Here is a 23,584-nt window from a genome sequence, read left to right as displayed (position 1 = left end):
TAAGGTGAAAAATATTGAGCGTGTTTGGCGGCTTTTACGACGCGGCGAGGAATATTCGTGGAATTTCGAATGGCTCGCAACGTACGTGTCTCGACGCTGAGTCAATGTTCTTCCGACAACCGCGACGTACGTCTAGCTCATTGTTAGTCATCGCCGTCGAAGATTAGTACTCTGATAACGACTCGAGATAACTGGAACCAATTTATAATCAGTTACGTGTATCTTTGTAATAATTTAATTTCCCGTTTCTTTAGGACAAAATTTAACGAAAAGCGAATTTTTGAAACCTGAGGATTTTCTTAGCCATTGCAATCATCGAAGTTGTAAGGTATTTTGAAATCACATCTGGTGGAGCCTCCAAGAACTGCCTCTGTGTAATGCCGAGGAAAATAGCGATTCGTAATCCGTCTTCTTGATGAGAAAAAGTCACGGTAGGGAAGTTCGTGGAAGAAACTCCATGATCGAGGAATTAGATACGGTTAAACGATAGATCAAGTATGAGAATTTTTATAGCGTTGATGAAACGTTCTTAAACCAACGTCGATTCAACGTTTTCATTACGACGATAATTCTTTTATTTCTGGCGCAGGTCCTTCCGTTATAAATTTCTGTTTCTTCTGGTTTATATTAAGAAGAAGTAAATTCCGATAGAGATTCTTCCATTTAAATATGTATATGTAAAAATATATATCTACTTGAAAGCACAATAATTTTGCATAATGTAAGTGAGTCATTCTCACGAAATCTAAGAATCATATTCTTCACGAACGTTCGTGAGTTTCACCCTCGTTTGAGCACTATTTACAGTGGAAACGCAGTTTGAATTTTTGCCAGATTTTCTGCAAACGTATCGTCTTCGTATTTTTTTCTGCGACATACTTTCAAGGCAGTCTGTTTCAACGCGCAAGGTGATCGGTCACTAAATTTAAAGACTGATCTTCCGAACTAAAGGATGAGTCACTTTCCGATCGTGGAAGATCAGCGTTCTCTACGGCTACATGCGAGTAATAATTGATGACTCATGCATGCTAGTGATTGTAGCAAATCGAATTTTCATCCATGGAAACGGTCCAAACGTCGCACATCAAATGACATATGAACTAGGCCGAGTAATTGTCAGCCAACGTTGAATTAATCGGAAAGTTTGACGGGAAACTTTAATTATTGGCCTGGTATGACGTTCATGCGTCATACTGGCAAACCATTCTGCTGCTAGAATAGTACTTTTATTTATATTTGTTTGAACAAAATGACTAAGGTTACGCTATTTCTACGCGACGTAACGAGCTCGTTCAAGGTGACTTTCATTTAATAATTTTCGATGGAAAATTGGATGAAATTAGATAGAAACTGTGATAAATGGTTTCCTGCTACAGAGATTGTTCTTTAATTAAAACGTTCATTTTGCATTGACGTACTTCTATCGATACCCTCCAACGAATTTTCCTTTGTACAATCATCGCGGGACGGTTCTCTCGAAACATCGTAGGAATCCCCTCAAAATAGTCACAACTTGTTTGCGCCCAGGCGTTAGTTAGACCACCGAGAGCGATCCCACAGGGAACGAGCCCGGGAAAATAGGTTTCACGCAGGGAGGTCGGTTCTCTGGCTTACGCGAAAGGTTTCCATCGTCCAGCCTCTCATTCCTCGTCAACCTTTTACGCACAGCCAACTCTGAATTTATGTTCGTCCGTGGTAATGTGCCGTTGGCGAGGATTAACGAATTCTACGAGGAAATTCGATCGTTCGACGATTACCGTTAAAGAAAATAGACTCGATGAAAGGTTGGCTTGAAAGAAATCGCGTTTCGTACATTTAGAACGAAGTTGGCTGGAACGCAGTGCGAACGATTCTCTATGTGAGTATAATTTAGAAACCCGAAACCATTTGCTTCTTTACGCTTTTTCACTGTATTCGATAAATGCAACTTTGTTTCTAACTTCTTGCTGTTCCATTTGCGTGCAATCTCATCGAAATACTCGGATGCGACAACATCGTTTCTTATTCAACGTGACTAGCAAAGATCGATGTTCGAGCTATTCGGATTCTGCTCTCAACCTCGACTCGCTTTTTTCGACGATTCATCTGAAAATTTTCTCTACAAAATTATCGCCAATTTATCAACGTTGATGTGGACGTTTAATCTCTCCCTCTCCCTCTCTCTCTCTCTCTCTCTCTCTCTCTCTCTCTGTGAATCCTTTTAATCGATGAAAATTTACGTGTTTTCCTGACGATAGAAGGAGAAAAAGAGGAACCTGGACGATCGTGTAATTTCACGACGGAGATGTTGCAGAAAAAAGTTTGGTCGCTGGAAAGATGATCGTCGAGCAAGAAACGACTACCATTGTGTCTAGACGATAAGAAATTCTTCCGGTGGAGATTGCCTCTCGCTTTCGTCGTGATCGTCTGTTATTACGCCAATTATTACATCGTATCCAAGGAGATGAGCCCAGTCGATGCGTTCCATCGTCTCTTCAAATAGACGGTGTAAATATTTGCACCGGTTTTTCGTTTTCTTACCGGAGAGATCTCTCCCTTTCTCGTCCCTCCGTTTATATATAACTCTGCACGTTACAGCCTCATCTTCGTGTTTCGTGTAAGTGTACTTACACACGTGCCAAACCGGAGGAATGCACGAAGCATTGTTCTTGGCCGGGACACGACGCGTGTCTCGATCGAGAGGAACCACGAGACCGAGTCTTGAAAATCGTGTAAAAGGAACAGTTGAATAATCGTCGGTCGAGATTTTAGACTTGCCACAGCGTTTCTCTGAATAAATGGCTATAAATTCTCGGAATAAATGGACGAAGTTATTAACGTAAATTATTAACGAATAAACGCAGTGTTTTCGCAGAAAAATAGCAAATACCACTGCCAGAGAAACATAAACTTAACAAGCAAATTAAGAGCCAATGAGAATTATGATTCGTGATAGCGACGTTCGTCGCGTCCTGCTACTTTGCCCGATTCATTAGCATTCTAAATATTATCACGATGACCGTACAAAGTGGTCCGTTTTCTACTCGTGTAATCCGCCGCGCAGCGCAATTAAAATCAGTCGCGTGGAACGCGCTACATATATCGGCTGCTTTTCAGTTATTCGGGCATTTTTGACCGTGTCCACACTGTTTCTCCATTGGCACAATTTTTTTTTTTTTATTTATTCTGCTCAATCGCGCATCGATTCGCAATTTTTATTCGCCGATAAATAAAATGCCAGGCAATTTTCTACTAATTTCCTGTAGATCGAACAACTCATTCAACCTTGAAATTCCGATTTAAAACTCGAATTCCTCGACAGAGTTAGCCGACGCAGTTACAAGGCGACGAAGATCGTAAAACTTTAACTCGCTGAATCGAACTGAGGGGCTGAAAGCAGAGAGTTCTGTTTTATTAGGTCGAAATTCGTGTTTCATTGCATCGAGACAAGCTCGCTGCTTACGTCGAGCCATTGCTGCGTTAATCCCAAATCGGCAACCGCTCCTTTCCACGCGCTCGCTTTGTGTCCAACATTATGCACGTAAATTTGATTATGTAGCTCCCCGTCATACGATCGATAAGGGCTCGCGGAAACGTGACAGTCGATTGGAGGAAGTCATCTTGCCACAGTGGCAAATCGAAGGAATAGAGAAGCGAATACCTTTGTTCGACTGTACATCGACGTAAATGGTTTTATTCTCAAAATATCACGAATTTATAGCTATGTCCCTCGACGACAAATAGGTCCTTTCCGATGTGCTCTTTTCAAACATACCAGATGTACGTGTAATATGGATGGTTCTAAATTGAAAGAAAATTTAATAACAAATCAAACAGGGTTGATATTTGATCCACATGTGCACCAGCAGCGTGCAGTAAGCAGCCACGCGATATGTGAATTACTTGAACGATTTTCTTGTTCGTATTTCGTTCCCATCTGCTGTATATGTGTACAAAGTAATACAAACGTACGATAAATCGAAAGTTTCGGTATCAAGAAAATTTCACCTTTGTCCAGCGAGATGATTGAAACTTATCGGATCTTTTCGTTTCGTTGATTGGCTCGCGTGTAATCGACCAGAGGCTTCGAAAACTTATCCGGATTTACGTAATGTTTCGTGTAATGTTCCGCTGATTCTGTAGCATCGGCGGAAATTCAATCGCCGTTGGAATTGATTTCACCACGATCTCTCCCCTACCGTTCAACTCAACTCCATAGAACCCTCGATGGCCGAAACATTCGATTCGAGAGCTTTTTGGTCCATTAACCGACGATTTTTCATCGATGCCGACGATGAAAACGAAGAAACTTTGCGTCGTCGCTCGACGAGGCTCGATATGATGGATACAATTTAACGATATGCATTCTCCTGGATGCACGTCGAGACGTATTTTCCCTTTCGTTTGCCGAGAAAACGTCGAGGATGGAGAAAGGATAGAGTATCGATGCGAGTTTATTAAAATTTTTCGTGCAAGGTATTGGTGTCTTGTCGAGTTTATGACTGGAACAGTGGAGTTGAAAACAACCGAGACAGTCGCGAAATTCCACGATTTTTATTTTTGTGGCTGCATTGCCGTTTCAGATGACCCGATTCCTCGAATAAATCGAAAGTAATCCTCGCGGAAGAAAAGTCGGAAAATGTATAACATTTCGTGTACATATGGAAGATTCTGAGAAATACGAAACGTGTTATTTATAATAATTCATATTTATCTGAATTTCCGTGGTAGATTGAATCACGCCAACGTGCAATCTCGTATTTTACACTTGATCGGTTATAATTTGCATCACCTAAATATCAAAAGGTTTTGTTACGTTCTTCGAAATAGTTTCTATATCTTTGAATTACATCGCAGTTCCAAACAATCAAGATCACCGATTGTTTGCATCGCCACGAATATATGTAGCATTAATTCAGATTTCTTTTATGCAGGCTTCGTCTCTAATTAAGGACCAGTAACATTCGCGGTATGAGAACGTCGACGATCGTTGTAAGCGAAGCAATCTGCAAAATTGAAACAAAACGCACCACTGCGACAATGGTTATATTTTCTCGATATTCTCGGCAAATTCCAACAATCCTCACGTGTTTCTCCTCCGTGTCGTGTTTCTCCTTCTCTTGAAACGGGCATGATTTTGCATTTGGAGAGATAATAGGATTATTCTGTAAACAACGATCGTAACCGAAAGTTATTTAGATGCAACATACTAAATGTGCACGTTTGACGAAGAACCGTGTAATCCATTGTTCGAGCGAAGCTCGCTAATAGGATTCGGTCTCCTCCCGCAGCGGGCTCTATATACTTACGAGAAATTAATTCGATGGACTTTATTGAGTCGAGATCGATGATTGGTTGAACTATAGATGGTAATTATAGATCTGGGCTGGAAGGGCTCGTAGCTGCGAAAACCATAGACCGTCTTGTGGAAATCATGATTTATATAACATTTTACAATTCATCCCTACAACATTCTATATTTCTTAACAGAGATCGAATTGAGATAATTTCCTACGATTAAGTCGCAGCTTCTGTACTACTCGATCCTACGCGACAACACAATAGTCGCTGTACGGTAAATTTTGTTCAGAAATAGCAATGTCTCGGGTGAAAGATCGCCGTTCGAAGGTTCCTGCTGCAGCGGACAAGGCGTGGGAGCGGATAGCACGGAAAGCGAAGAAATGGAGGAGATCTCGAAATATCGAGTGGTTCTGCTCGGTGATTCCGGAGTTGGAAAAACTGCGTTGGTCTCGCAGTTCATGACCAGCGAGTACATAAACACGTACGATGCTAGCCTGGGTAAGTCTAATCCTTTATTCTCTGTCGATCGATATAAAAAATTTAGTAGCTATTGTTTGTTATTTTCTGCCTGTCCTTTTACCTTTTTTCTGTATTTGTAGTTACTGTCGATAACTAAATTTCACCTATACATCGCGTGTAGCGTCGAAGTTAATAATAGAGCGAAGCGAAAAGAGGATTACTTCGCCGTGTTCTCTCCGAGTCCTATTTTCTTTTCGTCCTCTATGTTTTTTCCTCTCTTTTTTCTAATAAAGAAAACCACATTTCGAGCGTTGTTTAAAGCACGATAACGAGGTTCTCCTGAAACGAGTCACGAGCTGTGGCTATTCTTTTCTTCCCATTGCTACAGCATAACCAAGCGGTTCGATAATTTCGCTATCGCGCTTTTTTTCTCTTTTATTTTGCCATGTCTCTTTGTGTTTGTATGCATCGTATCACCATTGTGCCCGATAACCCCGGAACTGTGACAAGCTGGTTAGAGCCTGGCGTTCGTTTGGCTTTCCAGTACAAAGAGTTTAATACCGAAACGCAAGCAAACATATCTGAAATAGAAGAACTGAACAAAGTTCGCCGCGATTATTTCTTTTGATTTTCCCGATATAAAGGAGGCTTCGAACGATACGTCCCCTCATATTTGGCTATTAAATATTCCATAGTTTTTATGGTTGGAGATCTACTTTTCCACCGAGGATAAGGAAAGAAAGGTATTCGAGCAGGCGAAAGGGTGGTTCTTCGAAACATATCTTGTTCAAATTCAGGGAAATTTACGCTCTACCGATATACCGAAGGGATGTTTTTGCGTACGAATAAATATTTTAGCCAATACTCGACATTTTCTCTTATTCCTTTCTAACGAATGCAGGTACTGTATTCCACTGGTAGCAAGCTAGTTCAAAAATACCGAAAGAAATTCTGGCTCGCTGGAACTTGGTTAAACGAGTTGGCGGTTATACGGGGAGGAACGTTAATTATAAATGCACGCATGAGATCACGGCAGTGGTTGTGGATATAACGAGTATTTCGTTTCTTGCCAACTTTTTCGTATGTCTAATTATCCGACCATTTTTAATGAAGAATTTTGGAATTAAATTTCACCGTGCCTCCTTGTCAATTATTTTACAAATTTTAATCTTCGCGTTTAACACGTTCGCTATTTTCATACCCGTGGGTTGCTCTGTGTCTTTCTTTTTTTTTTTTTTTTTTTTTTTATTAAGTACTATAGTAAAGCTGTTTGCGTGGGAAAAAACGAGCGAAGGAAGACTTTCTTCGGAGACAGTCTAATGATGATTAATAACGGAGTTCGTTAAACGCTCTACGTCATCATGCTTATCGTCAGACAAATGGCCAACCGCTTATCACAGAATTTTCACAATTTTTTAATCGACATAATCGCCATTAAATCAGGTGATCTTTCTTCGTAGAAAATAGATCGTCGATTCGATTTGTACGTTTCGACGTAACGATACTCGAGTGTCGGTCCCCGTCCATTTGGTAATTCAGAGAAAAATCTCGTTGACGATTTTCCAAATGGCCTGACCTCGGTTTCCGTTCCACACGAACACGATCCTCGCCGCGTGCGATAATGGCGCTTTCGTGTAACTCTAGCAATGCGGATCGTTAATGTGGCCTTTCGCCATGCTTGTATAGTATTGTACACCTACCTGTCGAAGCAGCCTTCGGCCTATTACAGGACAATTGTTGTTCGCTACGCTGTACACGTGGTTATACGATACTCCCACCTAATTTCCCTTCCGTTACATCCTTCGCGTGTTTCTATTTTGAATAATTAGTCATTTAACATCTCGGAGATGATACTTTCTAATTTATACTCGCGCCGACAGAATGACATCCTTTCTTGATTCGAGCAAAAATATTGTAAGTTCGTTGTTTCCGAGATACTATTCGCGTAACAGCTAGTTAAATAAATTAGGCTGAGAGGAATATATTGCAACGGTGTCTGAAATGTAGAATTTAGATTCTAAACGTGCTTAAACGTGTTAAAACACATAATGTTGGTATACTACGAACACTAAAAGACTAGGAACGTTAAGATTTTTATCATAATCATATGTATAACACGGTTTGGCCATTTTCGCTTCTCCTTTTATTCGTTTCGCATTTGGAAGCGTGCAGAGATCCAGTTGTTTTTGTCGCTGCTGGAAACTGGTCTTTCGATAAAAAACACTGTCAAAGTGTTTTCTGTTTCACCGACTAGTTTTATTGGTTTCAGGCTTCGCGAACAAAATTTAATTTATCGTCAATTCTTTAAATCGTCCTATTTCATATTGATGTGTTATGAAGAGAGTTATGTTGTTTGACAGATGACGAGTTCGGGGAAAAGACAGTGTCGATTTTGCTGGATGGCGAGGAGTCGGAAATGGTATTTATCGATCATCCGCACGTGGAAATGAGCGTAAGTATCATTCTCGTTTCAAAGACTTTGCACCTACGCCCGAGTACGCGAGTTTGCCGAAAATTCTATAAACATGAGACGCAATTAACCGTGAAACGTTGTTGCATAAGAGTAAAAACTTGGGTGGATGGACATGGCGGATAAACGTCAAGTTAGTAGCTAAGTAACGGGACCTGGCTTGAGAAAGGCGAATCAAAGAAGAAAATTAACTCGAAATAAACAACGATATTTTAATTAATTCCGAAGATTAATTACTCGGAAAAGCTGACTTGCTGGTATTTTCTTTTAATATTTGCGGCACAGCTACGGTTGGCGTTTCTCGAACGCGAAAAGGAAAACAAATTTAAATCTTTACATTTTGATTTAGAATCGAACAACGAATAAAAGATATTTTAAACGAGTTTATCAAGGCGAACAAAGGTCCTGAATAGTATCTAATGCAATTACTTCTACGAATTTCGTGTAGGTAGAGAATTCTTTGTCCACTTACGAGCCGCACGCGTGCATCGTGGTTTACTCCACCGTGTCCCGTACGAGCTTCCAGGTTGCGGAGGAGATCCTAAACTACTTATGGAGGGAGCACTACACGCAGGAACGATCAGTGATTGTAGTCGGTAACAAGTCCGATCTTGCGAGAAGTCGGACGATCACGGCAAACGGTGAGTTTTAGCTTTCGGACAAAATGCATTTTCAATATAAAAATCATTGAGAGTGATCTCGAATATCTAGCTCGAATAATTGAAAAGTACTGTAGGTAACTGAAATAATTGAAAAGTACGTATCTATCGATTAAATTAAGGAGCACGGGGCTGGCAGATACCATTTTTATATCAAATTCGCAGAAAAAGGCCTGTTAATTGTTCGCGTAGATTTATTACCAGAACTTTCATTCCCTGAACCGTTCCATGGTATATTTTCATCCTATTATTTTCAAACACGTGATTCGTCCCACACGTGGATAGCTATACATACATATATGTAGTTCAAACAATGAAACGATCGGTCGGACACAGATGCATCGATTCTTTCTCCCTTTGGTCGCGAAACGAAAGATTTCGTAGAAATCTGCCAGAGTTTTAAGGTGCATTCAAGTAACTCAAACGCGGTACTCGATTCGGAAGCATTTGTGCAAAGATCCCGAACTGCGAATTTGATAAAGCTTCTCGAAAAGGAAGCGAACGAATGAGAGAGAGAGAGAGAGAGAGAGAGAGAGAGAGAGAGAGAGAGAGAGAGAGAAGAGCAAGAGGAAGAGAGTATGAGTGTTCTGGTGATCGAATAGTTGGTGTTCTTTCAAAGAGGGTAAGCAGCTAGCAACGTCGAGGGAGTGTAAGTTCATCGAGACATCCAGCGGTATCCAGCACAATGTAGACGAGCTTCTGGTAGGCGTGCTCAAGCAGATTCGACTTCGTGAGAGCCGTGACAAGAAGCTGAAACGCCAGAGTAGCAAGAGGAAGATTCTGTCTAAGCTGCACGGTAGCAAGACGGCGCTCAGCCTAAATCTCGCCAGGGAGATATTGAACAAGATGTGCTTGAACGACAGCAAGAGTAAGAGCTGCGAGAACCTGCACGTGCTGTAAGAGGATATCGCGATCATTGACCGACGACGTTCGATATTTCGCTCTGTTCCCGATGAATCGCAACAGTGAGGATGTAAAACTTCGTTGTAAACTTCACGAAGCTCAAACGTTTCCGTCGAGTGAAGTTTGCGGTTTGCTGGTATGTAATGTAAATTTCGAGAAAAAAAAGTGGCAAAATATTGTTTCAAAGAGCGCGTACGTTAATGGAAAAGTTGTTCCAGCGTGATTGTGGTTTTTGGTTAAGAGGATTCCGTTAAAATCATATAAGCAAATGGGTTTTAGCGAGTTTACATTAGCAGGACGAATAAAATGGAGGATGGCGGAATGGTGCAGCGAAACGAGACGTTTCTCACGTGTATCGATTTTTCGCCGTGTTTTTAGTCTCATAACGAATTCAGGCCTATCGCTATTCAGGCATATCGCGTCCTAGAAAGTCGATGGATGGATAGAAAGCGCAAACAAGGAAATTTTCACCCTTCCTCAATCGTGCCCTCGAATAATATTTACTCTACCCTTCTCTCGCCCGTCGGTGGTGACCGAAGTGTCGTTTACAATTGAAGAAAACTGGTTGTGGACCAAGCAACGAGTTTTGTACTCGAAACGAGTTTCAAACAGTACGCTAGTCAATTTGACGAGCTGTCAATTTCTCTTGATCTCCGATACGAAACGCTCGTTCTTTAATGACATGTTCGGCGTAAGATCTCGAAATCGAAACCGAAGGATGGAGGATCGCAAAATTTATCACGAGACAAATGACAGCGCGGGTAAATTTGGCGGCTGCATGGTACGCGATTCGATTATTTATTAGGATCTAATGGATAACACGTGTCCCTCGGCTCTAGTGTTGCAACTGGCTGTGTTCTACACCGGCGCTCGTTTATATACTGGGTGATTCCTTCCAAAACAATCGATACGCTCACCCCTAAAGTTGGAGGAAAAGTACCGAGCTATAAAAACGACAGTTTTATGGCCGAAGGTGTTAAAAGAACTCCAAGGTTTATTACGCTTTCTCTATGTCATTGAGAAGTATCGATCGCGATTATTCCTATGGTTTCTAGTTATTCCGCCGTACTCTTGTTAATTATTCGATCAAACATTGTCACGCGATTTCTATATATAAGTCGAAATTTCCTAGAGAACCATGTCGAACGTTTTACATAAATTACTCTGCATTCGATTGTTTGGTGGTGAAACACTAACGCACTGTTTCTCTCACGTGTAACGCATACACACGCGTACAAAAACGAAGAGAGAGAGAGAGAGAGAGAGAGGGAGGGAGTTTTCCGATAATTGCTGCTATGCGATATATCAGTTTCAATTAAACAACTTCCATTAATTGAGATAAAAACAGCTGATCGTCGTTTACTTTCGGAACGAGTTGATTCGTGTCAATGCGAAAGTTAGTCGTCGGATCAGTTCCAATCGTTCCTCGTCCGGTTCGATTTTCAGAGAGGATACGTTTGCCAAGTGAGCGAAGACGTTGTCGACGGCGTGTCATTAATTTATTAAATTAACTGAGCCAACGGAAGGTGTAAACGACGTTGCTTTTCGTCGTTGACGGTCATTTCGTTTCTGATAAACGTGGAATTTCACTCTGAGGATCGAGTCAGCCGATCAAACCTCTCAGTTCGTTTCGTTGGACGCTGGCTTCGTCCAATTCGTGCGACGCTGGACGTCCCTACGCTTCTTATTGTACGATATCGTGTAGAAATATAATGTAACGTTAATAGCTTAGCGATTATATATGGAATAAGATATTTCACGAAAGCTCTAGATTACTTTGAAGATTTTAATTCGAGAATTCTATTTCTGAATTCGCGCCATTAATATAATAGGCAACTCTGACTAAAAAGAAAATTTACTAGTATAATCTTTCTGAATAATTTTTAATTTGTCTTCCAAAGATAGGAAAGACGCTCATACGATTTTTTTTTTTGTTCGTTTCCCGCGAAACGGAGCTTCGGCCGCGAAAGCTGGTATCGCGTATTTCAGGGAAGTATTTATAGGATTGTCGAAGTGAAAAAAAAAGAAAATAAAAAAAAAAAAAAAAAAAGAAAAGATTCAGTCGAGTAGGGACGGCCTAAAAACGTACAAGACGGATGGAGAACGGTCTCTCCGTCGATATATTTGCATGTAGATTTATCATATTATTAATGTTGTTTCCGAAAAGGCCAGCTGATCACCGGTAACGATCGATCGTTACAGTGATTTCAGGATATTATGAATATCTGTAAATTGAAATAAGTGCTTCACATATCGAGCAGCGACTTCTATATGGTAGAGAACAATCGATTATACGTATTTTAATCGTAAACATTCACGTGTCCTGATTATCACAGTCTGACCTCTGTCTTAGATCATTGTCAATTCGTAAGAAGAGTTCGAAAACGGTTATATTTTCTCAAGCATCGTTCGTGAACGACGACAAAATCCGTTACAAATGTTGTTAATCGTCCTATAAGGTCTAGTCTGGCCGAAAGGCTGGTCTATTTTTATATACACAAGCTCGTCCAATACGTTTTATTACGATCTGTCATCCACACGATCGACGTTTTTCTACTCTGTAAGAATGACTCTACATACGCGAAAAGCTCGTGCAGGGAGCGCACTTTCTTCTTCCGTCTTTTTTCAGAAAATAGGCGTTAAATACTTCGATGACGCGGACAAAAGATTTAAGATTCCTATAGTTTACAGGATTTATCGTACATTTCGCCAAGACTCCCTGCACGTTCACACGACAATCATATTTTGTTATTTATCGTGCTGTACTCTATATCTGTGGTAGGATTTAGGCCTTAGATGTTTATGTCGAAATAAAAGCAATATACATAACCAGACTATATTTTTTAAATGTATCTTTTAAATTATTTAATTATCTTTGACAAAAAAGAAGCAAAATAATTTCAGAACATAATAGTCCCTAAGAAAAGCTTTTTTCCCTAACAACAGTTGCTGTCTTTTACGATAAACTCCAAAGAGTTCACATGTATCACGGGAGATCAAATTCCAGCCACATGTACGTATTTGCATCCTATATTTTACCGGATGTGTCGATGACGCCATCTAACGTCGACAGAGATAATCTAATAGAGCCACCTCCAGTTCTCGATGGAACGGCGGACTGCGTTGTATCTTAGCAATATGGCTACGTGTCGAGTATTCCTGTAGCGTATTCGGGGCACGATCGTACTAAGTACTATCAGCGGGTTTAACGATCGTTTAATAAGACGGCATCGATCGACTTACTGATCATGAACATGTCAACGACTGGCAAATGGGATTTGTCCCGGGAGGACATCAAAAGTGCAGCAAAGGATGAAAAGGTGAGTAGTCTGAGACAAGTTGGCTACTGTGGCTTCGTAGTACCGTAGGATAAAGGTCTATTGGCGGGAAATTTAAATTTGGATGATTTCAGGAGTTGCTATTGGAACACGATAGCGATCCGGATGAAAATATGCTGTTCAAGTGAGTTTAACGTATCGAATGATTCTTTTTCTGTTTGGAATAATTGTTTTCGTATATTCTAATGGATAATATTTGTATTTTAGTCAACCAAGTACGTCCGCAGAAACTAAAGTGGATGGGAAGATGGATAAGTAAGAATATCTTCCATTTTTGTAAATAGAATGCGATTTTCTTTTCTGCTATACTTTAACTTAATCTCGGGCGATAGATAATCGTTTCAGAAATAAGAAACGATAGTTACAAAATTTTTAAGAATCGTATCGGTGATACTCGTTTATTTGGCTTCTAGTGTTAGGCTGCAAATTCAGGAAGTCACGGAGGTGATGCGGGAGAATGTCCAGAAGGTAATGGAGCGTGGAGAGAGGCTGGAGGATCTACAAGAAGCTAGCGATCGACTGAGTATGGTTGGAAACGAATTTAGAGCGGCAGCGAAGAAAGCTCAACAGAGGGCGTGGCTGCAGAACTTTAAAACAAGGATCGTTCTCGTCACTATTACGGTGACCGTCGTCGTTTGTATCATTGGTATGACGTACATTATCAGTAGAAGATGCATGTTAAGCGCATGTTTTTTTTTTTATTGCATTTGAAATAGAAATGCTCAATCATATATTTTGTAAGACCATACGAACATCTTAATTCAAAGAGAGAAATAAATCAAAAGTGCAGTAAGATTTTTGGTCTTGAAAAAATTAAATTTGTAAGTATTCGTGCTAAAAGTTGATATCTTATTGCTGGCGTGATGTTAATTATCGTCTAAGAGCAATTTACTTTTTATCGATGTACAATTATGATCTTGCAACTCTGATTGCGCATTTCTAGTTTACTCGTCGAACATCTGTGTTTATCTGTCGTGAACATAGTGCACCGCAGTATCATAGTTCATGCTGTTAGATTATGTTCTTCATCATCTATCACATAAAGAAGTGTCCCTCTAAACACAGTTCACGTAGTCAGATCGACGCGTATCGTTTTCAGTTCTGGACATCATGGTGCTTTACCTGGTTCTCAGATAGCGAACACGGTGTAGCGAGTCCCAATCGTTCGATTCCAGGTACTCATCACTGTTTTCCACTTCTAATCTGTTTACACGCTTTCACCTTGACCTTTTTTTTTTACCTTTTTTAACAGTTAGGTAGGTCGTTTATCAAAGTCGTTGAGAAATTTGTCGCATTATAATTAAACATAACAAGTTAAATGAGTTTTCTCTTGCATTCTTGGCACTATTCATCGCTCGTTCGATTGTGCACGCGTTTCATATCGCTTTGATGGTTGTTGAACAGTCGAACGTGTACGCATTATTGGCGTTTTATTTTTCAGTATCCATCGTCGTGAAATATTCGTAACCGAGGCACCTTCCGGATTGAAACACACTTTGCGAGCGTACGTTTATATTTGTACCTGTCTTTCATGGATGATCTACGTGTATTCTTATCATAAGTTTATATAAATATATATATTGTTATTTTTAATCGATTCTCACGTATTCGGAACCTTCGACTGTTCTACGTGTTCGCGTTCACGTTAGGAGAAATCATTTCGAAATTCCAACTATTTTACTAGAAATTTAATTTCCATATAATATAACTCATGGCGATCACAAAATACCAGTTCAAAACTGTGTATTTTGGCCTTATTAGTCCGTTAGAAAATATAATATCATCGTTATTATAATCAAATTCACTCTCATTACTTCTTGCCCTGTTCTTCTCACTCATAAATTAATTCTGTGAATCATAATCCTTAATAAGTATACGTTAGTCTTTTCTAAATTACTAGAAAGGAATCACGATCAATTAGAATTATAAGAAGAAGGAAGCTCGTTTGCGCGTTATCGCAAAACTTCCTTGCACAAACGAACGCAGCTACGGCGTACGATCTCCCCTCTACATTATACGTCACTGACTATCAATGACGAATACTCGCACATTTCGCGAGACGAGGCGAGTAAGTACGAGTGTACACATGTTGATGAACACAGTCGCATCGTGTGCACTGTACACCGTCGTCGGGCGGACGTTTAGTCGTGTTTTGGTCGCGGCATCGATCTCCTGTTCGCGTCGAGCGTACTCGTCATCGAACGTAAACCCAATCTACGGCAAATTCCTTCCTTTCTTTCTTCTTTTTCTCCTTTCTTCCCTCCCTTTCTCCTTTCTCTCTAAAGTTCACCTGATCGAAGTTCACGTTCGCGACCGAACGTGCGCCGACAGATCCAGGGACATGGGAGTGCACGAGTTGGTGATCGCGGTTTTGTCCGTATTTATCGGCGCTTATTTGTTCACGGGAAAACGACGGCGCTTCATTTACTTGATCTACAAAACCTTGCCTAGAGACGTGCTGTGAGTATTTGAAAAAGATGAATTCAAGCTTCATAAGTTTCGCGATGGAAACGCGAAACGGTTACCATCGTGGCAACCTGTTTCTGTCGAAATATTTTTCGATGACATAATTATTTTCTCTTTCCGTTGGTTCAATATTTACGCGTCGATACTTTAAACAAACTGGCTAATTGCGCCACGCGTTAATTTGAACAGCAATATTATTAACAGAGGCATGGTCGATGTTCCATTCGATAAACGGCCTTCGAATGACATGTTTGACGTTTAGTGATATTGCGACAAGACCACGTGCTCGTGTTTATAATCGGGATTCGCGTGATTGCAGGAAAAAGGAAGCGCGACACGACTGTTCGAATAAATAACCGTGCACGATCCATTCGTGCGAATTCCTTAACAAAAATGTGTGTTCTTAATCGTTCCTACCTACGCTTTTATAAATGCCTCTTCCTACGTAAACATCTTCGAAAAGGACACGCGCGTTTCATATACTTAGTACAGTGCGGATTCTTAGATAAATACCTTTAATCCCCGTGATTCATTTCAAACGACATCTGAATAGGTCACCAGGCTCGGAACTATATATATGCATCAGGCTGTAATATACGCCAGGTTCTTTCTCCTAACTCATCTTTTACAATTAGATCACTTAAGAAATTTTACGATACTATTGAACGCGATCAAAGGTCCTGTATCCGAGCGAGATCACGCGTCCGGGCGTAGATTCTCTTGAATATAGGACCTTTGATCGCGTTCAATAGTATTTCGGCCGGACGATAATCGTGTTCGTTATACAAACGATCTTCTGAATTTCGAGGAACACAAGAATCCGCCAAAATAAGTATATAGAAGCTTAAAATTTCGACGGAAGAACGAAGCTCTTCTTCCATGGATACGTTTCGTTCGAGACACACGGTAAAGGAATCGTATAAGACCCGGCCATTCGGCATTGATTTCCATCATGAGAATCGTTGATCACGAACCATCCTTGATTCACGAGCACGATCGCGAGAGTATTCTTCGTGCATGCTCGTAGTTAGCCACACGTTCATCTACGGATGCATCCCGCGCATTGTGCTACCGTGAACGACCATTGTAGGGCCAATATGGAGCGCATGGAATTTAAACAACCGGCTGAATAACATTGTTTTGAAGCCGCGATTACGCTCGATGGCCCATCGTGTAAATGCCTCGAGTTTCGAGACTCGAGGGGATCTGGTTTCGACTGGATCGAGCTTACTTCCTTTCTTCTTCGTTTCTGTACTGTGCTGTACACTTATTTTACGAGGATGTAAACAACCAAAGTTTCAAAACATTGTGGTAATTTTTTTTTTTTTATTAAGAAAGGAATGGAGAAAGGATTCTGTTACGATTGCAGAAAGTAAATCTAAAATTAGAAAACCTTTCAAGTGCGCGTTCTATTTATATCTTGCTTTAAGATTATGTAACTATCCGAAATTTGTATAAAGTGTAATTTGATTTATCGATAGACAGATACATGATTTTCTATAGTGAAGTGTATGCTCGATCGATACACTGATTATACAACGTGCTCAAATGGCACGAGGTCAGCGTTTATTCATAATCATAGTATTAGTTACATATTAATTGATAGAATTCTGCATCAAAAGTACTTTCGATGAACGCATATAGCATACACTTCGATCGTAAAAGAGGAACTTTGTCTACTTTCGTCAAGCAAGAAAGAAAAATATTAATCCAGCGGCTGACAACTTGTGGTGTGTTATCGAGTGTAGTATGTCATCAACTCGATGTTTACAAAATGTCCCAATGAAGAAGTAAACTTTGGTATTCTCTACGCACTTTGAAATAAAAATTACTTAAATTCCTTTCACACTAATATCCTTCTACACTAATATCGCCAAAATCTAACCAAAGTTCATCGTGATAACTCGATGACTGAAATCTATTTGTTGCGATAAAACTGAAAGATGACTTGCGAACGATCTATTCACGTTGTTTCATTTCTTTTCGCCTTTCTTCGTGCCTAAGATTAAAATGAAGCACGAGACTGTGAATTTGCCACGGAATCGGATAAAACCAACGCGACACGTCGTGTACAAACGATCGCAACAGGTTGTTGAAATATCAGTTACAACGAGAACGATGGCGCATTGGCGTGTCGTTTACATTCGAGAGGCTATTGCACGCAGAAAATGCGTAATCGTGCAAACATCATTTGCAAAATTTTCTCGTCGAAAGATAAACAGACCGAGCGGCACGGCCTTGTCCGCCAACGAGTGCTGGATGCCAGCGTTTACATTCCATTAAGCGCTGGTCTATCGCGACTCGAAGAGTAACCGTCTCATTTGCCCTGTGTCGGAGTGCTCTACCCGATGCGGTTTCCTACGAGACTACATCTATTTTTATATTATTTCCGATTCAATGAAAATTTGTTGTTAAAAAATATATTCGAAATGTAATTGTTAGCATTCTAGTGTTGAATAAAAAATACCGAGAGTTATGGAAAATTGTAAATTTGTGTACTTGTGTATAATATGATCCTTTGTATGCGTCACTGTGTTTTTAATAGAGAAGAACGAAATTTGGGACAAAGCAGCTTAGAACGAAATTTAACTTTGATGATCTCGTGTAAATAGTTTGAACAACGTTTCGGAAGAATGAAGAATCGTGTACTCGAACGATATTCCGTACGAAAATTTTAACGTGAATCTCGATGCCTCGACGATTCACAACGACTGTGATAGAGCTAACAATATATCACGAACAAATTCTTCTTATTTGTCGATATTTTAACTTCGTCGATTAATTATCAATCTAAAACAATTACAAATAAAGATAAATAGGAGAAGAAATAACTTCGAAGAAACCGGGAAAGTTGTCTAGAGATAGTTATCACCTATCTGCAGCTTTAAAGTGAATACTTGCTGTGTGATTAACACATAGCAACGAAACCGCGAACGATGCATCGTAGTCGAGGGTTATCCTCATACCTAGCACGCATAGCTCGCTTCGTTATTTTATTTGATTTCATTTAATCACCGTGGAAGCGCTGGAAGGGACTGACCGCTGGTGTCGTATGCTCACCGCGATACGAGAGCTTCGACAAAGGCGTAATCTTCCGGGGACGTAGCGTTTCTTGCGCTTTTCTCGCGTTTGAGACTTGGCGTTGATGCGATTTCATATTTTTTAAAATATTCGTTCTATACCATTCACCTATTTATTTTTATTTTATTATTCTATCCTACTTATCCACTTTAAACGCGTCGATGAAATCAAACTAAAACTACTTTCTTCCAAGAACGAGTAAACCGAAGAAGATATACTTAATGAATTTTAGAGAAGAGGAAATTTCAATTCCTTCTTGATTTTTTGATTTGCAGAATGCCACGATTTTTTTTTTTTTTTTTTTTTTTTTTTGATAAAATAAAAATTGGTCAGACGCGGTGAAAAGAATCGCGGAATGATCGCATTCGCGTGGACGCATGAACGCGCGTGTCGAGTCGCGAAATTACTCAATTGGTTCGGAAAGAGAAGGACGTATCGTTAGGGAAGAACGTGACGATATGCGATAGAGACACGTATCACCGAGCCAGAAAACATGTAACCAACCATATTCATTGCCTGTACCCTAATTCCTTTCTAATCATTTCATTTGATCCCTTTGCGACTAACCTCTTTCCCATCGCAGAAATGTGTTGCGTAGAATTCGCAGAGTTGCCGTTAAAAATTGTCACCTATCTTAATCATACGCGACAACACATTCTTTATCGTCACATTTCCCTTGTTGCTTGCAATTAACGACCGATTTATATCGCCTTCTGATCGATATTCGATCTTTATTTCCGATTGCTTTGTTTTCGATTTGCTAAAAGATGCGATAAATTTCGTAACGACGCTAAAGAATTCTTGGAAGCTAGGGAACGAATATTAAAGTTAGCAATGAAAAAATGATTTTGTTTGGACAATAGGGGCGCATACAGGTTCGTTCGGGTGAACGTGTTGCTATGGTGGTGGGAGTGGCAAAACTTCACCGTGGCGAAATTATTCACCAGGCACGCCACTGCTAACCCCGACAAGATTGCATTCATCTTCGAGGACAAAGAATGGAGTTATCGGGAGGTGAGTTGAAATAATTACAGTCTGGAGAGCAATTCGTGATACTTCTGATTTGCGAACGCAGCTGGAAGAATACAGCAATCAATTGGGACGCTACTTCCATGGAAAATCCTTGTCTCGCGAAGATAGCGTTGGCTTGATCTTGGAAAGTCGGCCTGAGTACGTAGGTATCTGGTTGGGTCTGAGCAAAGCCGGCTTAGTGGGTGCCCTTCTTAACACAAACCTTCGGCAGGATGTTCTGGTGCATAGTATCAAGGCTGCTAACTGCAAGGCTGTCATATTTGGATCAAATTTTAAAGATGGTAAATATCAAAATTGCTATAATTGTTATAATTGAAAACAGCGAATAGTAATTTCTCAGAAAATCTTGAATATGCCACGTAATATATATATATATATATATATATATATATATATATATATATATATATATAATATAATATATATAAAATATATAATATATTTTATATATTTTATATATAAAATATAAAATATATAAAATATATAATATATATATATATATATATATATACTTTTCTGTCTTTTTAATAATTCAGAAGTAAGACACAGAATGAATACCAAGTTAAACAAACATAAGTTAATTCCAGGTTTTTCATTCAGTTGTGTAATAGCATCTGAAACTGAGATTAATATGTCTTCTTTTTAGCTATTAACGAAATCAGGGAGAGAATTCCGAACGTGGCACTGTATCAGTGGTCAGAATTGCCTGATACTCCGTGTTTGGAAGGAGCAATCGATCTGAACCCGGAAATCAGCAACGTCGATTCCAGCCCCTTGGATACCGTGGCTCTTGGTACCCCTAGAGACAAATTGATTTATATATACACATCTGGCACCACCGGGATGCCGAAAGCTGCCGTTATTACCAATTTAAGGTATAACATCTTTATTTTCCTTCTCGATTAATACTTCAGCGGTTTGAAGTTGGCATGTTCAATGGCTGTTGTTAGTAAAGAGCCGACTTACGAGAATTTTTTACCTTGAAAGCTATTTCAGAGGAAACTTACATTTACCAATTTGCAAGAAATGATTAGCATTCGAATAGAAAAGTTCTTGGTATCTCGATAACATTAAAATTTTCTTGTCATAGTTGTTAGAACACTTGTACGATGCTATTTTCTTAGAAGAAATGCGAAAGTCCAGGCAATGCTCCTTTTGTCAAACACTATTCGAGGATGTCACACGAGCATAGTTTTCTGCGTTGCAACGGATCGTGACGCGGTCATGGACGATCAATCATCATTTCAGGTACATGCTAATGTCGTGCGGCGTGAATTCTATGCTGAACCTACGACCGACCGATCGAATTTACAATTCTTTACCACTCTATCACACGGCTGGAGGACTAATTGGAGTAGGTCAAGCATTACTGAGAGGAATCACGGTTGTTCTCCGCAGACGCTTCAGCGCCTCCAAATTCTGGTCGGATTGCGTTCATTATGAATGCACGGTAAAGTTATTCTTGCGTTATTATCATTTTCGGTTTTCTTAAATTTACTATGAACATCAATTTAAATCTTGTCGAAGATAAAGTTTGTTCCATCTTCTTATCCTATGAGTTTCCTGTTGCCTTGAAAAGTTGAAAATTAATAGAGAATGAGTTCAATGTATATATTTCCTGTAACCATAAGGGGACTTAATTCGTTGCATGAGAGAATACTTTGGTTATAGATAGCCCAATACATCGGCGAGATCTGTCGGTATCTGCTCACCGCGCCATCAGCTTCCTGTGACACCACGCACAAAGTTCGATTAATGTTTGGAAACGGTCTCAGACCTCAGATTTGGAAGCCTTTCGTGGAGAGGTTCGGCGTGAAGCAAATAGGCGAATTTTACGGTGCCACTGAAGGGAATTCGAATCTTGGTAATTCACACTCACTTGGTACTTTACTCTTTGGTCGGCTCTGATTATAAATTACTTTATTTCTGAATTATTTTCAGTGAACATCGATAACAAGATTGGCGCAGTGGGATTCGTGCCACTCTGCGCTGGTTCCTTGTATCCTGTAGCGTTATTGAGAGTTGACGAAGAAACTGGAGAACCTTTGAGAGAACCAGACGGCCTGTGTATTCGTTGCAAACCTGGTTAATAACATATTTCTCTGTTAAAAATTGGAAACTCTAACTGTATATGTTTTCAATGTCCCATTCCTTTAACAAATTTTTCCACCTTTGTTAGGAGAGTCAGGTATTTTCGTGGGTAAAATCAATCCAAAGAGGGTGTTAAATGACTTCTCTGGATACGTAGATAGGAAAGCGTCGGAACAAAAAATTCTTCGCGATGTTTTTCGAAAAGGAGACCGAGTCTTCAATTCTGGTCAGTGAAATAAACCGATAAAGAATATTGAAAGATATATCAAGGTATTTAAGAACGATATTATAATGTAACTATATTGTTTGTATAGGTGATATTTTGCTCATGGATGAATTTGGATACTTCTACTTTAAAGATAGGACTGGTGACACGTTTAGGCAAGGCTTCTTAGTATAATTATGCAGATTTACCTGCATGATTTGAAACCTATTTACAATCTTTATAATTGTTACTATAGGTGGCACGGTGAAAATGTCGCCACTTCTGAGGTAGAGGCTGTTGTCAGCAACTTGATAGGTTTAAAGGACGCAGCTGTATATGGAGTCGAGGTAATTGCCGATAAAAATTGATCGTTTTTCACCCAGAGTAGATTTAAAATGTTGTGTGATTAACAGGTACCTGGAACCGAAGGGAAAGCTGGAATGGCTGCCGTTTACGATCCTGAAAACACTCTGAACATCAAAGAAATGGCAGAAGGTTTGAAAAAATCTTTGCCATCGTACGCCAGACCTCTTTTCGTTCGGGTCTTATCAGAATTACCGATGACTGGCAAGTATTTTAATTCCAACGGATTTATTTGCTATCTTAGTTTTTGTATTTACTATTTTAGTTATTAACATTTAAATGATAACAGTTTTTATTTTACTAGGCACGTTTAAGTTGAAGAAAAAGGATCTTCAAGAAGACGGATTCAATATTAAAAAGGTAATTTTTTAATTTTTATGTTTAATATTTTATAATATATTATTCTTACAATTTTACTTATACAGGTTTCAGATCCAATTTATTTCCTTGACAACTCTGGTGTCTATGTGAAGCTGACAGAAGAAATTTATAACAATATACTCGATGGGAAGATTCGATTGTGAATCCTTGAGAAAACTCAATGAAAGTATAAACAATCTCAATTTTGTATAATTTCTATTTATTGATGAGAGAAAGAGTCTATTAGATAGATTTATCTTTTGTCCACACAAATATCCGCAACTATCCCGAACATCTCATCGCAAAGTTAGCTCGAAAAGATATTATATTTATAGATTTTTCTATATCTATTTTATTCTACGATCCTTGTCATCTCAAAGCTCTGTGATTCAGAATTGTAAAAACGGACCAAACAAATAGATTTAGTGCGTATATGTAAAAGAAAAATATTCCCGAAAGAAACTCATGTCCTGAAAATTGTGGATTGTTAATTCTTAATCGGCTAGATGTATTTTTATCTATTACGTAGAATTGTTGCTAGAGAAGTAAGACTTTTAAGTTATTTTATATAAAGCTGGTGGAGGAATCGAGCACAAAGCGACTGCAACTCTGTAAAGTAATGTGTGTAAAATGAAACACCGCGTCATAGTTTAATAAATTGTCCCCTTGTTGAGGAAAACCAATTCGAGCTGGACTTTGTCCCCTAGAGGTGCCTTACTTTACGCCCACCCGGAGTATTGTCTCTAATAGAAGCAGAAATCGTTGGTGCGCAGTCTCGACCGGAGTACAGTGACCCTCATCGTTATCAGACTGATGTGTAATATCAGATCCAATATTCTCTGCTATTCAACGACTATGATGCAACTAACAATTCAAT

The 23,584-nt window shown here is 39.5% G+C and overlaps 3 protein-coding genes across 5 annotated transcripts in view; all 3 read left to right on the top strand.

The window, feature by feature from the left end:
• Window positions 1-12,605, top strand: part of LOC126914034 (uncharacterized) — a 33,053-nt gene extending 20,448 nt beyond the window's left edge. For both annotated transcript variants that reach the window (XM_050717469.1, XM_050717468.1), the window contains exons 5-8: window positions 5,570-5,778; window positions 8,100-8,191; window positions 8,658-8,850; window positions 9,488-12,605. In XM_050717469.1, the coding sequence (XP_050573426.1) occupies window positions 5,570-5,778; window positions 8,100-8,191; window positions 8,658-8,850; window positions 9,488-9,768 (775 nt within the window). In that variant the 3' untranslated portion in view covers window positions 9,769-12,605. The remainder of the gene's footprint in view (window positions 1-5,569; window positions 5,779-8,099; window positions 8,192-8,657; window positions 8,851-9,487) is intronic.
• A 255-nt stretch (window positions 12,606-12,860) lies between these two features.
• Window positions 12,861-14,702, top strand: LOC126914091 (vesicle-associated membrane protein 4-like). 2 transcript variants are annotated; one of them, XM_050717583.1, is made up of 6 exons: window positions 12,861-13,091; window positions 13,184-13,233; window positions 13,317-13,364; window positions 13,523-13,755; window positions 14,209-14,284; window positions 14,551-14,702. In XM_050717583.1, the coding sequence occupies exons 1-5, from the start codon at window positions 13,020-13,022 to the stop codon at window positions 14,244-14,246; spliced, it is 441 nt and encodes a 146-aa protein (XP_050573540.1). In that variant the 5' UTR covers window positions 12,861-13,019; the 3' UTR covers window positions 14,247-14,284; window positions 14,551-14,702. The 2 variants fall into 2 exon arrangements, with proteins under 2 accessions (XP_050573540.1, XP_050573541.1); XM_050717584.1 differs by lacking the exon at window positions 14,209-14,284.
• Window positions 14,703-15,163: 461 nt separating this feature from the next.
• Window positions 15,164-23,390, top strand: LOC126914026 (long-chain fatty acid transport protein 4). The gene is made up of 13 exons (XM_050717444.1): window positions 15,164-15,569; window positions 19,520-19,670; window positions 19,732-19,969; window positions 20,335-20,563; window positions 20,937-21,138; window positions 21,360-21,552; window positions 21,630-21,773; window positions 21,868-22,005; window positions 22,094-22,160; window positions 22,241-22,331; window positions 22,398-22,551; window positions 22,637-22,707; window positions 22,773-23,390. Exons 1-13 carry the CDS (start codon window positions 15,196-15,198, stop codon window positions 22,869-22,871), a joined length of 2,151 nt encoding a protein of 716 aa, XP_050573401.1. The 5' UTR covers window positions 15,164-15,195; the 3' UTR covers window positions 22,872-23,390.
• The last annotated feature ends 194 nt before the right edge of the window (window positions 23,391-23,584 follow it).

The sequence above is a fragment of the Bombus affinis genome, chromosome 3 (assembly GCF_024516045.1).
Source record: "Bombus affinis isolate iyBomAffi1 chromosome 3, iyBomAffi1.2, whole genome shotgun sequence".
Taxonomy (NCBI): Eukaryota; Metazoa; Arthropoda; class Insecta; order Hymenoptera; family Apidae; genus Bombus; species Bombus affinis.
This window is presented reverse-complemented; position numbering and strand designations above follow the sequence as displayed.

Excerpts from the sequence above, each read along its gene's own strand:
- LOC126914091 (XM_050717583.1), top strand. The coding sequence starts at position 13,020 with ATGAACATGTCAACGACTGGCAAATGGGATTTGTCCCGGGAGGACATC. Across the intron at positions 13,234-13,316 it reads GATGAAAATATGCTGTTCAA|TCAACCAAGTACGTCCGCAG; the intron begins GTGAGTTTAACG and ends TTTGTATTTTAG. Across the intron at positions 13,756-14,208 it reads CGTCGTCGTTTGTATCATTG|TTCTGGACATCATGGTGCTT; the intron begins GTATGACGTACA and ends TATCGTTTTCAG.
- LOC126914026 (XM_050717444.1), top strand. The coding sequence starts at position 15,196 with ATGTTGATGAACACAGTCGCATCGTGTGCACTGTACACCGTCGTCGGG. Across the intron at positions 19,970-20,334 it reads TGGATCAAATTTTAAAGATG|CTATTAACGAAATCAGGGAG; the intron begins GTAAATATCAAA and ends TCTTCTTTTTAG. Across the intron at positions 22,708-22,772 it reads ACGGATTCAATATTAAAAAG|GTTTCAGATCCAATTTATTT; the intron begins GTAATTTTTTAA and ends TTACTTATACAG.